The sequence below is a fragment of the Oppia nitens genome, unplaced genomic scaffold (genome assembly GCF_028296485.1).
Source record: "Oppia nitens isolate AA-2021 unplaced genomic scaffold, nextdenovo-longstitch-racon4-pilon3 scaffold4_pilon_pilon_pilon, whole genome shotgun sequence".
Classification (NCBI taxonomy): domain Eukaryota; kingdom Metazoa; phylum Arthropoda; class Arachnida; order Sarcoptiformes; family Oppiidae; genus Oppia; species Oppia nitens.
Window position 1 is genome coordinate 1,226,870 of NW_026533232.1, and position 17,892 is coordinate 1,244,761.

The 17,892-nt window shown below is 21.4% G+C and overlaps 2 protein-coding genes across 2 annotated transcripts; both read left to right on the forward strand.

Annotated features, from left to right (window-relative positions):
* Positions 1–11,809: 11,809 nt before the first annotated feature.
* On the forward strand, positions 11,810–13,038 carry LOC128959835 (uncharacterized). The gene is made up of 3 exons (XM_054305853.1): positions 11,810–11,922; positions 12,182–12,732; positions 12,809–13,038. Exons 1-3 carry the CDS (start codon positions 11,810–11,812, stop codon positions 13,036–13,038), a joined length of 894 nt encoding a protein of 297 aa, XP_054161828.1.
* Positions 13,039–14,112: 1,074 nt separating this feature from the next.
* On the forward strand, positions 14,113–16,910 carry LOC128959837 (U21-ctenitoxin-Pn1a-like). The gene is made up of 5 exons (XM_054305854.1): positions 14,113–14,261; positions 14,382–14,456; positions 14,730–15,162; positions 15,539–15,678; positions 16,907–16,910. The coding sequence occupies exons 1-5, from the start codon at positions 14,113–14,115 to the stop codon at positions 16,908–16,910; spliced, it is 801 nt and encodes a 266-aa protein (XP_054161829.1).
* The last annotated feature ends 982 nt before the right edge of the window (positions 16,911–17,892 follow it).

Sequence of the window (17,892 nt, forward strand, 5' to 3'; positions counted from 1 at the left end):
TTGGATTAAATAATACAATAGCTGTTAGCTATAAGTAATTTAAATAAAAAAAAATTTAATAGAAATTAATAATTAAAAAAAACATTTTATAAAATTAAAAAATAGCATATATTTCAATATAAACTTTATATACCAGATCCATTATCACATAATCGCGTCCCCATTGGGGTATTAGTCTATGAAAATAGTTCCAAAATTTTGTATAAAAATCACCTGGCTCAGTTTTCAAAATATCTAATTGACATATTGATGAACTATTGTCATCCTAGACAGCAACAACAAAAATATAAAAACAAATAGAAATAAAATTCATATACAGTATATATATAATTATATATATATATCATTTTTGTGTAATTAATAAATAATTATTAAATATACTGTATATTGTTTTACTAACTGAATTTATTTTCCAACAATCGGTATTAGTGTCGTACTGTACTGAATACCTGAGCAACAGTGTCTCCATACAGCCATACCTGACTAGTAATAGCTGATCCTCATCAGCATCGTTGACAGTATCGCCGATGCCATTGAATGCTAGCAAACGTTTGGCAAACCGGACATAACTGCCGATATCTCTGTCCATTTTGGCCCCAAAATTCACACGATAGCAGTCATGTATGTCGTTAAGTTGGATCACCCGACTCTGGTCAGTGTCTGAGCCTAAATAGTTGAACACATGGGCAGCATTGATCAGATGAGACAAACGATACGATTCGTACGTATTGAATGTATTATAGTCGGGTGCCATTGATATTACCGGTGCCAACATTGTCGATATTATTTGACTATCATTAGTACTATTATTATTATTGATATCCAAATTTTTGTTTTTATCCGTTTGTTTAATGAGTCCCTATGATTATTTATTAATTATATATTTTTTTAATTAATTAAAATTGTAAATAATTAATAAGTAAATACTGAATATTTTTTTTTTAAATTTTGCAAAAAAATACTAACAATTTTCATGCCTTTAGCCAAACATTTGCTTAGTCGGCACCGTTTGCATGAACTTCTATTATTGATTAATATAATACAGTTGCCATTATTTTTGCATATATATGGCTATAAATAAATGTTTAATTGAAAACCAAAATATATATATATATAATTAGTTTTTTAATGATATAGTTTATTGTTAAAAAATTATTAATAATACTAATAAACAATTTACTTTATTTTTAAGTCCATTTCGCCGGAAAAACACTTTACATGATTCACATGTGTCGGCACCAAAATTTCTACCTGTGCTCCAGAAACCCCCAGATACAGTTAATATTAGTAATTTTTTGTTTTAATAACAAAATTACTTATTATTATTTAATAATTAGTTATGAATTGATAATCTCTTACCGGTTCCCTTATCGCCACATATGACACATACAGGTTTTGGTTTGTAATTTTGAGACATTTTTATTTTTTACAATTAAATATTTTTAATTATTTTTTTGTATATTAATCAAAAATTTTAAATAAAACTATAATTTTTTTTGATGTTATAAGTCACAAGTTATAATTCAACAACAATTTTTATTACATAAATATAAAGTACATTATAGCAAACTAATAGATTTTTTTTAATGATATCAGTTTAATAATAACAGTAATATACAGTATTTACATTATAAAATATTATACAATATCGAGGTATCTATAGATATTATCAATTAAACAAAATGGCAATTAAGTACTGATAACGTTATTTTTTTAAATTATTATTATTAAAATAAACTAAAAATTGTGTAAAGTTTATAAACTATTAAATCAACAAAAAAAAAGATTACATTTAAATATTAAATTTTTTAAAATAATAAAATTTATTTAAATTATTATTTTAATTAGTTTGTATGAGTATAACACAATATGTAATAATCAATGTCATCAGTGACATCAATGTTTTTAAATCAATTTTATAAATATTATATGCCGTATAATATAAATCAATTTGTATACTATTGAGACGATTTATATTAATATGATGGACAATATGACTATAAAATAAACATAACATAATAGTTTTTAACACATTGTTTTGCTTATTATGAAAATAGTTTTAAATATAGATTATTTTTAATGTTAAAGATAATATAAAAAATTTAATTAATTTAAAATTTTAATTAGTTTGTATGAGTATAACACAATGTGTAATAATCAATGTCATCAGTGACATAAATGTTTTCAAATCAATTTTATACATATTATATGCCGTATAATATAGATCACTGTGTATACTATTGAGACGATTTATGTTGATATGATTGACAATATGACTATTATAATTATTATCATTTTGTTGTAAATTATCCATTAATAAATCATATTGTTTTAATTTGTCAAGAAAATTACTGTAACTTTTAGGCAATAAATTACCGACAATACATATCAGCAAAATTGTTTTGAAGATATGTTTGAAACAATGTATTCAATATAAACACGACTGTCATCACCGGTAACGATGATGACGATTGTAGTGACAAATATATAATACATACGCTGGTTATGACTGATAGACAAAATGAAAATATTGAAATAAACAAATATAGGTTTACTAGTCTATCAAATTTCATAACCAATATCCTAATTATCGACATTTGTTTGATAATTTGTTGCAAATTTTTGTTGTTTGGCGTTAGCTTATTGATAGCATGAGACATACACAGGGATTGGTAGGTAAGCAATGATAGTACGGCCAACTGTGTATTGAATGTTAAATATGAGATCAGATATCGCCGTAAGTAAACAACAAACGACAAGCTATTGTCATTGATATATAAATATAAATTTCGTGAAACGGTAGCTATAGTGGCAAATGTCAAGTAAAATACTGTCACACAAATACCGCACAGCCGTTCAAAACGTGTGTCAATTAAATTATACGATACTAACAGCAAATTTTGTTGTTGTAATATTTGTAGCATAGGTTTACCCCTAATTACTAATAAACTATAGGCAAACAATACATGAAATCTATAGACAAATTCATTGATAATCGCCAATGTGTTCAAAAACAACAAATGTGACGACCGATTGCTAATATATTGTTGCTGTTGTTGGTTATGATCTAAATATCTATTATTTTTGCTAAAAATTGACGGCAATTGTCCAATTAATAAGATCGATGAATAGGCCATCATTGTTAATACTAATAGACTCCATAGTAGTAGTACTGGATATTTGATAAATTTATAATATTTATAACTACCCAAACCGATAGTACAGTTAAAATATGTGATACCAGTTAGTCTATGATACCATATTAGGACATTCATACCGATCATCTTATTAGTTAAATTGTTAATATTATTTATTATTATCTTTTTTTGACAAATATTAATTTTTTTTAATAGTAACAAAATATTTTTTATATTATTTTTAAGTTAGTATTAATACTATGTAGTTGAAATATTAATAAACTTAATATATATTTATTTTAATAGATAAAGTAATAAATAAGTAAAATAAAATAAAAAACATGAAATAATGTCATGTTATTTATTTGTATAAATAAATATTTATTATTTAGTTTATATGGTTTTTTATTGAAATATTGACTTTGTAATAACTTTTATCTTAATTATAATTTTTTTAAATTCAACTTTTTACAATTTGCACAATATTTACATATGTTTATACTGTATATAAAATAAATGTGTCATTGTAATATATTTATCTATATAAAAACAATTGATTATTGGAAAAAAATTATTATTAAATAATCATAATTATGCTTTATATCAAATTGATTATCATATATTTAGTAATAGATAAATTATATTAAATAATCTATAATATTATTTCAAAGTTAATTAATTAATTAATGATTTAAATAAGAAACTTAAATAACAATTTATAAAATTTATGTAAATTATAGTTGACTGATGCAGCCGTAAATATAATAAATAAAAATATTAAGAAATCAAAAAATAATAGATAAAAAAATATTAGTTTTAAAAATATATTCAGCGATACAAACAATAGACTGTATAAGTAGATAACAATTACTGTACCAAATGTTAACCAAATGTTAAGCAAAAATTTTGACCAATAAGTCTGGTTATAATCATTGATTTCGGCAAACAATTTGTCCAATGATTTCATAGAATTTATTATATATTCATTAGTATTTGTAGTTTTCTGACATTTATTGGCTACGAGTTTAAGCAATTGTCTATAAATTGTTGACTGTCTGAGCTTTAAATAGCGGCACAGTATCGAAAAGTATAGCATTTGAAATTGTAATATATTGAACATATAGGTGATTACTATTGCAAATAATATACTATTAGGTATACCATATAATAAAATTAATTTGATAGGTAGATAAGCTAAATAACCAAATAGACATGATAGGATAATACATAGTGGTACTATGCAAACAATATTTAGACGACAATATTTGCATAGCCATCGCATCCGTTTGATAAGCTTATGTATTTCCTGGCAATTGGTTAGACCAATACTCAGTGGTGTCCGCAAACCGGACATCATTTCAAATACACGCAAAAATGTTGGTTTTATACCATAGATATAATTGTATGAATAGATTAGTTCGGTAATTAAAACTAACAGTGCCAACAACATCATTGCCAGATTCATTAGTTTACTATTTGGCCAAACGTATGCCCAATCGCCTAACAGTGCAAACAATTGCCAATTATTTAACGGATCCAAAAACAAACAGGCGATGCGTTGACTAATATAAACCATACAAACAGTGATTAAACTTATCGGTCGATTAAACCATAGTCTCTGTGTTAGACAGTAATCATCGGCGGCTACTAATTGATGGATACTTAAGCCGATTCGGTATAAATGAAATGCTGATAATTTGTATACAATATTTGGTGGCAATAATCTATTCGGCAAAATAGACATTTTTTTGTTATTTTTAAATATGATTGAATGTTATGTATATTTATTTGATTTTTTTGTTGTTGCATAAAATACTAGTTCACTTGTATTATATATAAATTTTTAGATGATTTTTTTATATAAATATTAGTTTATTACTTAATAGTTAAAAAAATTTCCAATACTAATAAATTTAATGATATTTTTTTAATTATATTTTTAATTAAGTTGTCAAGATTAATTAATCTATTGTTATTATATTTTTCTAAGATTTTGATGAATTTATTTTTGATAATTAGTTTGTACTCAAATGTAATTTATTTAATATTTTTATTTTTATTACAAAAAATATTATTAAGTTATTTATTCAAAATAATAAACAATTTATATACATAACTATATTTATCTATAATATGTATCTACATGTATATGTATCGATATAAACTGTATATCTATTATATAACTAAATGTTATAATTATTAATTAATGTAATAAATTTTTAAATTAAGATAATTATAATAATTTAAACTTATATATTGTCATTTTTTTTGTTTCTATTGTCAAATAATATAATATATTGTTTTAATAGTTGTTTATTATTTAATATTAATAAATCTTAATTCTAGAGTAAAATTATTTTATTAATAATATTTAATAAATCAACTAATAAAATTTTATAATATAAAATTCATAATAAAAATAAAATTTGCTCATAATAATTTATTTAGTTTGTTTTTAGCCAAAATGTTTTTTTTTGAAAATAATAGTTTATATTTTATTATATTTATCTATTTAGATAATTATCATAATATATAATTATTGTTTATTACTGTTTTATTAATAGTTTCCAATGAATATAAATCAATATTATAATGAATATATTTTTTAATTAAGTTGTTGTCGATGTTTATTATTTTCTTTCATAACTATTTTTGATGAAATATTTTGATATTAGATATTTTTATTAAAATTTATTCTATAATTTAATCAGTATATTATACTGTTTTTATATATACTTTTAGAAAATACTTTATTATATTAAAATTATTTTATTTTTTATATAACTTATTAATTAATAAATTTAATGAATTTATTATTATTTAATTAAATTATCAAGGTTAATTAATTATTTTCTAATTATCTAAAATAAATTTTTGATAATATTTTTTATTAATAATAATAATTCTATTGATTTTATTATAATTAAGAAAAATAAAAATTTTACATTCAATTATACAAACATGTTTAGTTTTCTAGTAAATTTCTAGTAAATAGTTTAATTACTAATAAAACAGTGTCATTATTATAATTAAATTTTTATAAAACAATTAGCAGTACTACTTTAACATTTCATAAATTATATATTCAAATTAATCAATATTAATATAAATATTTATATGTAAATGCATGTTATAAATATTAATTAAATCGTATAAGCTTATAAATTATAATAATATAATTATAATATTTAAAAAATATCCAGTATCAATTGACAAATAATATCATAACCTTTTTTAATAGTTGTTTATTAATTAATATTAAAAAATAACACTGAATTCTTGTGTAGAAAAGTTTTATTAAATATAATAATAATAATAAACTAATAATAATTTATATAAAAACATAATAAAAAATAATTTTTGCAAAAAATATTAATTTAGTTATTATTTTATTTAATAGTTTATAAAAATTAATATTAAATAACTATTATTAAATTTTATATAATATTAGGTAAGTTTTACTAGAAAATGAGTTAATCGAAGCGGCCGTTATTATAATAAATAAAAATATTAAGATATCAAAAAATAATAGATAAAAAGTTATTAGTTTTACAGAGATATTCAATGGTGCAAACAATAGGCTGTATAAGTGTATAATAATTACTGTACCAAAATTTAACCAAACGTTTAGCAAAAATTTTGACCAATAAGTTTGGTTATAATCATTGATTTCGGCAAACAATTTGTCCAATGATTTCATAACAACTATAATACGTTTAGTAGTAATTCTAATAGTAGTTGTCTGACGTTTATTAGCTATCAGTTTAACTAATTGATGATAAATTTTATACTGTTTTAGCTTTAAATAGCGGCACAGTATGTAAAAGTATACCGTTTGATATTGCATTATATTGAATATATAAAAACATAATAATGTAAAAAATATACTATTTGGTATACCATATAATAACATATAATTTAGAGGCATATAAGCAAAATAAGCAATTAAACAAAAAAATAGACTACACAGTGGTACTATACAAACAACATTTAGATAACTGTATTTGCATAGCCATCGCATCCGTTTGATAAGCTTCTGTATCTCCTGTGAATCGGTTAGGCCAACACTCAAGGGTGTCCGTAAACCGGACATCATTTCAAATACACCCAAAAATGTTTGTTTTACGTCAAACATATAGTTGTAAAAATAGGTTAACTCGGAAACTAAAGTCAATACTGAAACCAATATCATTTGGATAGTCATTAGTTTTCTATTGACCCAAACGTATGCCCAATCGCCTAACTGAGCAAACAATTGCCAATTGTTGACATCGATAAACAAACAGACAATGCGTTCAATGATGTAAATCATACAAACAGTGATTATAATTATCGGTCGATTAAACCATAGTCTCTGTTGAGGACAATAATTATCGGCGGCTACTAATCGTTCGTTACTTAAGCCGATTCGGTATAAATGAAATGCTGACCACTTGTATACCATATTAGATGGCAATAACTTATTAACTGAAATTTCAGGCATTTTATGATTTAAAAAAAAATTAAATATAGTTAAATTATTAATTAAAATTTACATAAACTAGTCATAGAGTTTTTACTATTTAACTATATAATACAATAGTTTAGTAAGTTATGAATACATACAATAATTAATTTATATTTTATTCAATAAACTAAAAAGATGAATTTAATTATTATAAAATATAAATTTATCTAATTATTAATTAAATATAAATTAGTACTATAAGTTGTTTTTATTATAAACTAGATAAACATATTTTTTTACAACTAATTATTAATATTACAAAATATCTGTTGATGAAATTTATTAGTAAATTTAATAGACTATTAATGATACTATATGTTTATAATTTAGAATTATATAGAATATTATAGATTAAAATAATAATTATTATAATAATTATTAATGTTATTTTTTATTGTACTAAAACATAAATATTAATAAATTAATAACAAATAATTTTAAAATAATTAGAATAATTTTTTATTTCTAGTTATTTCTAGTTATTTCTATTAAATAGTTTAATTAGTAATAAAAATTATTATTATTATTTTAATTAATTTTTATACAAGAATAAAAAAAAATTATGAATGATTTTATTAAAGCTTAAGTATTAATAATAATAGTTATATTATCAAAATTAATTTTGCAAAACAAAATAAACAATGTAACTTTTTGTAACAATTTGCACACAATTTCAATTTGTTTAGACTGTTTTATATTTTTGTTTAATATACAATCGATATTTTGCTAATAAATATTTATAAATAAAAATATATATCAGTTTTTATTTATCTACATATATGGTAATCAATTTGACATATATATATAATTATTATTATTAAATAATAATTAATTATATATATATATGTCAAATTGATTACCATATATGTAGATAAATAAAAACTGATATACAAATTATATTATATAATGTATATATTTATTATATACAGTATATGAATTTACAAAAAAATAAAATAACATAATATTGTTTATATAAATCTATTTTTTTGGTAGTTATTTTATAATTTCAAGGATCACATAATAATACACATTTATATACAGTATTTTTAATAATATGCATTAGAGTATATTATATTTTAAAACATATATATTTTTTAATAAAATCGAGTAATCATTTTATAATAAATAATTCAAATTTATCATAATAGTGATTTGCTACTGTTTTCAATAATTAAAAAATCAATTAAAATAGCAAATGTTATTTTTTCAAAATATTTTTTCAAATAATTAACAAAATTATGAAAAAGTTATCTATTTTATTTTTAACATTAATTTTAATAACTAAATTATTATCATCATACTCATCAAAACCGGTACCAATTATTGACAAAATTACCGGGATACAATTGTCCATTTATACCGATACCAACTATGCCATACAAAATAAGGCCAGTGGTAGATTTTTGCTATGGTATCAGGGCATAGGTACTACAGCCAAAAAGCTGAATACATCGCACAGTAGGTTTTATCACACGATCGAGTCCATGGATAACGGCTGGTATTATATGGACCATAGATTTGTCGGCCATTATATCAAGATAGCCCGTTCCCGATTTGATGGCTACTATTTTATTTACAATCAAGATTGCTGTAAGTTTAGGTATAGTTTAGTAATATACAGTATATATATATAAATATCAGTTTTATAATAATTACATAATATATTTACTGTATGTATATATATATAGATGATGGTCAGTATCCTAATCGTGAGGCCGGCACTGAACACCAAGTAATGTGCTATAGACCGGAGCACGACTCGGGTACCAATTATAGTTATAAACCCGAATATAATTGGCTATTTATTGAACAATCCGATATTGCTGGCAATACCGGTGCCAATGTTAATAATAGTCACAATCATACTGTTTGTATAGTAATCATAACAATATTGGCTGTGGCATTAGTAGCTACCGGTGCCGCAATGATTATTTGCTATGTTAAGGGCAAAAATAATCACATATTACAACAGCAGCCAAATAGTTTTCAAAATATATTTTATATAAAAGAAAGCAACACTAATATAGATGATAATAGTTTTGATGATAAATATTTTACATTTTACGATCATTGCAAACAATAAAAAGCAATATAACAATTTACAAAAACAATATCAAAATTATTAGTATTTTTATCATCTTATTTCAATTGTTATTATTCATTGCTATCTTTAACAACAACAACAAAAATATTAAGTAAATTTTTTGTTTTAAATAATAATTATTTGTTTTATGTTATTTTAAATGTTATAATTTATATGTAGTAAAAATTATAGTAACCTTCAATTAGTATAGATCTGTAACTCTCTTAAAAGCTATCATGATAGATTTTTGAATTTAACTTGATTACGTATTTTATGATAATGTAAATTATATACCTTACTCATTTACAAATATACTATTACTATCAAAATTATATTTTTACCCTATTATATTAATTAATTGTTTTTTTGTCAATATAGTTAATGTTATGCATTGTATGTTTAACTATTGTTTTTCATTGATATATAACATGTTTAATATATTTGTTTTTATAAAATTTTTTATTCCCTAATAAATTTTGTTATGTTATATTTGTTTTATTAATTTAGTTTTAATATTTTTTGTATAATTAACGTTCAGGGACCGATTAATAATAAACCTATGAGAGAGTCTATGGTATAGATATTACTTAAGATAAAGTAAAAATTTTAAAAAATTAAATAATGTTATTTGTTTGAGTATAAATAAATAATATCTATTATTTAGTTTTTAAGATTTTTGTTTCATGATTGATTATTAAAGTTGTAATAACTTTTATACTAAATTAATTTTGCAAAACATAATAAATAATGTGCAATTTACATATAATATCAATTTGTGTTTATAATGTAAATATTTAACTATAATCAATATTATTGATCAATAAAAAATACAACAAAGTAATTATTATTAAATTACATAATTATGCTTTTATATCAAATTGATTACCATATATATATAATAATTGTATATACTGTATATTATTTTTTATTTATCTATGATATTAATCTATTGTACAAAAAAAATAAAATTACAAAATTTAAAATTATTTTTTTTATTTTCTATGAATATTTTAATACTGTAATTTCCAGGAAATTATACATATCCTATTTTAACTGATTCATTAATTCTACTAATTATTATAATACAGTATTATTAAATATTTTTAGTAATATATAATATACTGGAAAATATTTTATTTCAAAATAGGCATTAAAAACATAATTACTGAACTTGAAAATTATTTTTTATATATATTAAAGATTTTTTTTTTAAAACAAAACATTATATTTATTCTAATTATAGACAAATTTAGCATATATAGACATACTATTATTTTAAATCAATAACAAAAAATTAATTATAATATATACTTTATTTATTTATAGTTAGTTGTATACCCAGTGCTATAAAATTAGATGGCGGACATGGTTTTGTCGATTTACTAATTTTTTATAAACTTATTAATTAATTAAAACATTTAAAAAACAATTTAATTAATTATAATATACGGTATATTCCATTAATATATACTGTTATTTAGTGATTAAAATTATGTATAATTAGATTATTTGATGATTTTTTGCAATTAAAATTATTTTTAAAAAATTAGTTGTTTTTATTTTAAAAAAATAAGAAATAATAGTAAATCAATAGTAAAGATAAACATAGAGAGAGAGAGAGAGAGAGAGAGAGAGAGATTTATATTTAAAAAACTTATAAAACAATATAATTAATATCACTATATATTATTTAGTTATTTTAAAATAAATAACATATATTTCATAGTAATAATTAGAAAATAATTAATCTAAAAAATATTTTTGAAAAAATTAAATACGAATAAAAATATTAATTTATTTTTAAAATTTTAGTTTTAATAAATGTTAATATAAATATTTAAAATAATATATATATAATACTTATAATAATAAATATACATTATATGCAATATTAAAGTTGTTTAATAAAATTAAAAAAATTACCTTGTCATACTTTTTAGTTAACGTAATATTTTTTTAAATAATAATAACTAGAGTCATTTTGTAAATAGATTTTCAATTTAAGTTGCTTAACTACAAATTTATAATTCAATTATTTGTATTGTTATTATTAATTAATTTTTTAATTAAATAATTAAAATAATGTTTAGTATAAGTCCAGAAATATATAGTTCAAAAATTCAGCATGGTCCTAATTTATATGCAATCGAGTCTATCAACGAGATTAACAATATTACTAATAATAATATTAAAAGGTTTTAATAATTTTAATATTTATAAATTAATTAATTAACAAATTTTAATATTTATTAGTTAATTATTATAATTAACAAATTTTAATATTTATGAGTTAATTAATTAACAAATTTTAATATTTATAAGTTAATTATTTAACAAATTTATATATTTATAAAATAATAATAATCATCATTATTAATGTATAATTAAACAGATCATACAACTAAACTAAACAAATAAAAAACAATTTTTTTAATTAATTAATTATATTAACAGATCCTATGATCTGATTGTTGACTTGGGCTGCGGTGACGGCGGTATTACCAAACATTTATTAAGCAAACATATCCCACATAAACTGTTGGTCGGCATCGATATCGTACCCGATATGATAAGCTATGCCCGTAATCATAATACTGATGACACCATTGAATATGTATTGCAAGACATGGGTGTCGGTTGGCTTGAAATGTGTCCACAGATTAGACAATTGGAGTCCAGAGTTAATCTAATATTTTCAAACTTTACCCTACAATATATGCCCGATAAGTGGCAATTGATGGCCACCTGTAATCGCTTACTGTCCATTAGCAGTGGTGGCGGTATATTTCACGCCAATGTAATTATATTACCCGATCTAAATAAAAAACTGGTCACAAACAATACCAATACTACCAATGATCCCAACAAACTACCGAAACAATGGTATCAAACCAGTGAAAAACAATTAGACGATTGGCGTCAAAGTCTATCGGATAATCACTTTCTGATCCATAAGTTTCAGATTATTGATAGCATTTGGCCGACAGATAGACAGAGAATGTTTGGTATTTATAGTATTTTAATTATATTAATTTATAGTTATATTTTTAATTTTTTAAATTATTATTAATTAATTAATAGATCTAATGCCAATAATTCTGTCAAACTATCGGTCATTTTTCAAAAATCAATCGGATTTTGATAGTGAACTCAACCATCACTTAACGGATACAGTGTTTGACGCCTATGTCAACCCCGACAGCTCAGAGCCCAACCCCAGAGCGTGGCAACAGTTTTTGTCAGACACTACCGTTACGGAAGTTAACCTTAACTATCGTATACTACGTATTACTGCTGTTAAACAAAATTAAATTATTTAAATAAAAAAATAAATAAACAATTATTTAATGTAATTTTTTCTTGGTACATTATGTTTATGTTTTTTTATTTGAAAATTGAAATAAAATTTTAATTATATTAGAATAATATCTAAAGTATTATTATTTTTTTCTTAAAAATTATTATTAATAATAAATACATTAATAAATTAATTATATTTAAAATTATCAACTGTTTTATAAAAAAAGAATATCGTTTTGTTTATAAAAAAATACTAAAATATTTAAAAGTTTTATAAAAGTTAAAAAAAATCTACTAAAATATATAGTAAATTCAATTATAAATTAAAAAAAATAAATTTGAGTTACTGTTTCATATTCACATAAAATATATTAAAAACTAATTTCATATCAAATTTTTGTTTAGCTATTGTTAACATAAAATATAATATATATAATTACATTTTTAACAAAATTTTTTATTAGATTAGTGTATTGTAATAAAATATTTTAACAAAAATTCTGATAAAAATTTGATTTTTTAAATATATATATAAATTTATATAAAATCAATATGAAAACTATAATATAAGTTTATAATTGTATTTTAATATTATTATTGTAAAAAATATTATAATAGTATAATTATTATTATTAGTTTTATTTTTTTTAAATTAGTAAAATCTCAATATATTACTTATTAAATATTATATAAACAATTAAAAAATAATTATTTTTTATTATAAATCATTTTTTAAAGAGTTATTTGATAATTTTACAAATTTGATAAAATAGTTTTTTATTATTAATACATAAATATTATATTTTTAAATAAATATGAAACCGTAACATAATTTGAAAATAACACCAAAAATAATGATAAAAATTATAATTTTTTTTATTTAACTAAATCTACTAAAAATAATAGTTGAGTTATTAATCATAATTATTGTTGTTTTATATCTTATTAATTATTAGATATTTATAAACAACAAAAACTATAAATAAATGTTAAGTAAAATAATTAAAATAAATTTGTTTTTGTGTTTCTACACAAATGTCTGGTCAACCATTGATATCGTTGACTATCCGAACATAACTGTCACGATGTGTGGTATCGGTCGACAATCATTGCTGGCAAACGGCAAATGTTTTCAATGGTTATCCAATCAAAGTCTAACACCCCGTGAACTGAATAATGGACGCATTGCAGGACCGGGTGAAGTGCCGTTTGCCGTATGGATTGTGTACAGGGAGTAAATAAACACACACAAAAATATTTTATTTTTTTAAATTAATTAAGAAAAACTTACATAACTATGACATATAATTTTCTAGAAATAAAATAAAAATAAATAATTATTTTAATTTACCAGTGGATTCATTGTTGGTCATGGATCGGGTGTCATATTAAACAATCGATGGATATTAACAGCCGCTCACGTAATATAGTAAATAAAAAAAATTAATTAAATAATTAATTATATATAATTTATATATAGTTTAACTAAGTTTTATATTGAATATTTTGAAATTAATTTTTCTAATATTATATAGATTATAAAATTTTAAAAACTATAAATAATTAAATATTTAGACAAATATATATTTATAAATTAAAAAAAACATATATAAACAATAATAATAATACATAATTGAATATATACGGTATATAAATATTTATATTTATATTTTGCAATTATATTATTATGTACAAATTATAGTGATGTAGCTATTAGTGATCTAACAATCTACCCGGGCAAATTGTTTATTGACGACAATGATTATGAAAATGGTTATAACATTGAGAAAACAGTTGTCCATTACATGTATCCCAGAAGACGATTTCCGGCTTACGATATGGCACTCATCAAACTTACAGCTGACTTACCGCTTAGCAGCCAACTGTCCAGTAATAGTGTTAACTATCGGACACTATTGAATGGTATATGTTTGCCACCGTTGGATGCACTCAATAGCGAGGATGAGTTGGCACTGATGGCCGGTTATGGTTTAGTAAGCGATACAGAGAAAAGTGATAGACTTAAAATTGGTTACATTAGGATTAAGAGGACCTATAATAATGCCAGAGATTATTGGCGTATGATTATACTCGGGGAACGGTATCCATCATATAATGGCACCTTTTCATGTTCGGTATGTGTATGTGTATGTGTATGTGTATGTGTATGTGTATGTGTATGTGTATGTGTATGTGTATGTGTATGTGTATGTGTATGTGTATGTGTATGTGTATGTGTATGTGTATGTGTATGTGTATGTGTATGTGTATGTGTATGTGTATGTGTATGTGTATGTGTATGTGTATGTGTATGTGTATGTGTATGTGTATGTGTATGTGTATGTGTATGTGTATGTGTATGTGTGTATGTGTATGTGTATGTGTATGTGTATGTGTATGTGTATGTGTATGTGTATGTGTATGTGTATGTGTATGTGTATGTGTATGTGTATGTGTATGTGTATGTGTATGTGTATGTATTTAATCATTTATCTAACTATACCTAATTAGGGTGATTCTGGTGCTCCATTGTATCAGTATGTAAACGGTAGGGCCGTATTGATTGGCATAAATCATGGTCGCACTGTTAGTAATCACAAATGTGATGCAATCAATGACGGGGCTTATGTAATATTTGTAAGGATATCCTGGTTTGTCGATTGGATTATTGATAGCATACATAATAATACTATTAATTAATTAATAATAATAACAATTAATATTTTCTAATAATTTTACAAAACAACTAATAGTTTTATTTAATTATAATAATAAGATTGTGTTAAATTTTTTATAATTAATTTTTATTTATATTTTAAACTATTAGTATCAATATTTTGATTATTATGTTACATATTTAATTGATTTTTTTTTAATTATTACAATAAAATTACAATTACAATATTTAATATAATTTATTTTAATAAAAATGATATGTAATTTAATGTAGTTAATTAAAGTATGCTAATAATCTATTAGACAATCACTACTACTTTTTACTAAATTAATTAATAAATATTTATAAATATATAAAAATATTATATTTTTAAAATTACTGTAAGTATTAAAACATTAAAATTCAAATATATCTGAAATTTAATTTATTATATAATAATATTTGATTTTACGATGGATTCATTAACTCGCGTCCAATACTAATCTAATGGATAACACGTCTATTATTACGGATGTGTTGCCTGTAATTGATGGCCAAACCAATGGCCAGTCCTATCGTGGATACTGTCATCAGTAGTGATGTGCTTATTATAAATGCTTTATAATAATAATTACGCGATTCAATGATTTGCTTAACAAAATATTTATCAACTGTACTATTTTGACAATTTATTAAATTACCATGGTCATCAATTATATTATTATTTGAGCCAGTTACACTGTTGTTGTTAACTATCATCACAATAAACAAATAAATTTGTGACGGGAAATATAGCGTCAAATAGCTCTTTAAAATATACTTTAAAGAAACTATGTATAGGTTTTATATAGGGGTAGACAATAGAGACTGGTTTGGGTACTAACTTGTTATCGAATCATATGGTTTTAAAATATACTTTAAAACAAAACCCCTTTTTGAGAGTCGACTCTAGTTTTTAACGGAAGCTTTGTATCGGAACTCGGAAGGTCCGCAAAATGACGGAATTATAGCCCAACTCTGTTACACCTAAAGCTTGCACTTAACTAGTAATGAGTAGTCAAATGTTTCAGTTTTACTCTAATTTTTATTCAAAATTAATAGCATATGTCGATAAAACACATGTATAATTAGTTACAGTATATTTTAACTATTTATAATTAATTAAGTCATTCTCGACTTATAATAATGTGTCAATTTACAATTTATATAATTCGATATATTAGGTAACTTATAGTTTATACAAAATTAGTTGAAAACAAATAGAACATAATCAAAATTAATAAATTTTTATAATTTAAATGATTAATAATAGGCTTGCCACTACAAAGTATATTTTGTAGTGTGCAATTGGTAACGCTAGAGGAGCTGATGATGCCTAAATCATCACAAATTACAAAAAACTAACCAAACATTTTATTTTATATATAAATATAATTTTAATTTTTTTAAAAATAATTATTTACATTACATTGACAGTTGTAGAGAAAGAAAATATTTTTTACTAATTTAATCACTAACAGTACAATAGTATTATTATTATAGAAATTGTTTAATAAAATATATCCTTTTAATTAATAATTATTATAATATTACAACAACAAAAATAAAAATAATATTATGATTTTTATAATTTTCAATTTTATACAACAGTAATCAAATTAATTTTAAATTTATATAATACATATATGTATATACAGTATATTAATATATTAATATATACTATTTATAAACTAACGGTTTTTTAATAATTAAAAACAAAATGTGTGTATAATATTACAATAAGTGTGTATAATATTACAATAAGTGTTTAAAATAATATTTATTTTGTTATTATAGAAAATAGTTATTAAAAAAATATATCCTCTGTTTCATGAGTTTTTTTGAAAAAAATAAAAATGTTTGTATTTTTTTCAGTAACATATTTATGTTATATTATTGAAATTTTTACTTTCAATGTGTGTCATTTAGGGTGCTAATTATTTTATTTTTTTAATTTATTCATATTATTTACATATATAATATATACTGTACTTAATATATAATTTATTTTATTATATCAATCTATGTAACTAAAATGTATTTATTATTATTATTATTATTATTATTATTATTATTATTATTATTATTATTATTATTATTATTATTATTATTATTATTATTATTATTATTATTATTATTATTATTATTATTATTATTATTATTATTATTA

What these genes read in the sequence shown, in the direction of transcription:
- LOC128959837 (XM_054305854.1), top strand. Translation starts at nt 14,113, where the DNA reads ATGTGTGGTATCGGTCGACAATCATTGCTGGCAAACGGCAAATGTTTT. An exon ending in GTATGGATTGTGTACAGGGA is followed by an intron (nt 14,262 to 14,381) that starts GTAAATAAACAC and finishes TTAATTTACCAG; the next exon opens with TGGATTCATTGTTGGTCATG. An exon ending in ATGGCACCTTTTCATGTTCG is followed by an intron (nt 15,163 to 15,538) that starts GTATGTGTATGT and finishes ATACCTAATTAG; the next exon opens with GGTGATTCTGGTGCTCCATT.
- LOC128959835 (XM_054305853.1), top strand. Translation starts at nt 11,810, where the DNA reads ATGTTTAGTATAAGTCCAGAAATATATAGTTCAAAAATTCAGCATGGT. An exon ending in ACTAATAATAATATTAAAAG is followed by an intron (nt 11,923 to 12,181) that starts GTTTTAATAATT and finishes TTATATTAACAG; the next exon opens with ATCCTATGATCTGATTGTTG. An exon ending in AGATAGACAGAGAATGTTTG is followed by an intron (nt 12,733 to 12,808) that starts GTATTTATAGTA and finishes ATTAATTAATAG; the next exon opens with ATCTAATGCCAATAATTCTG.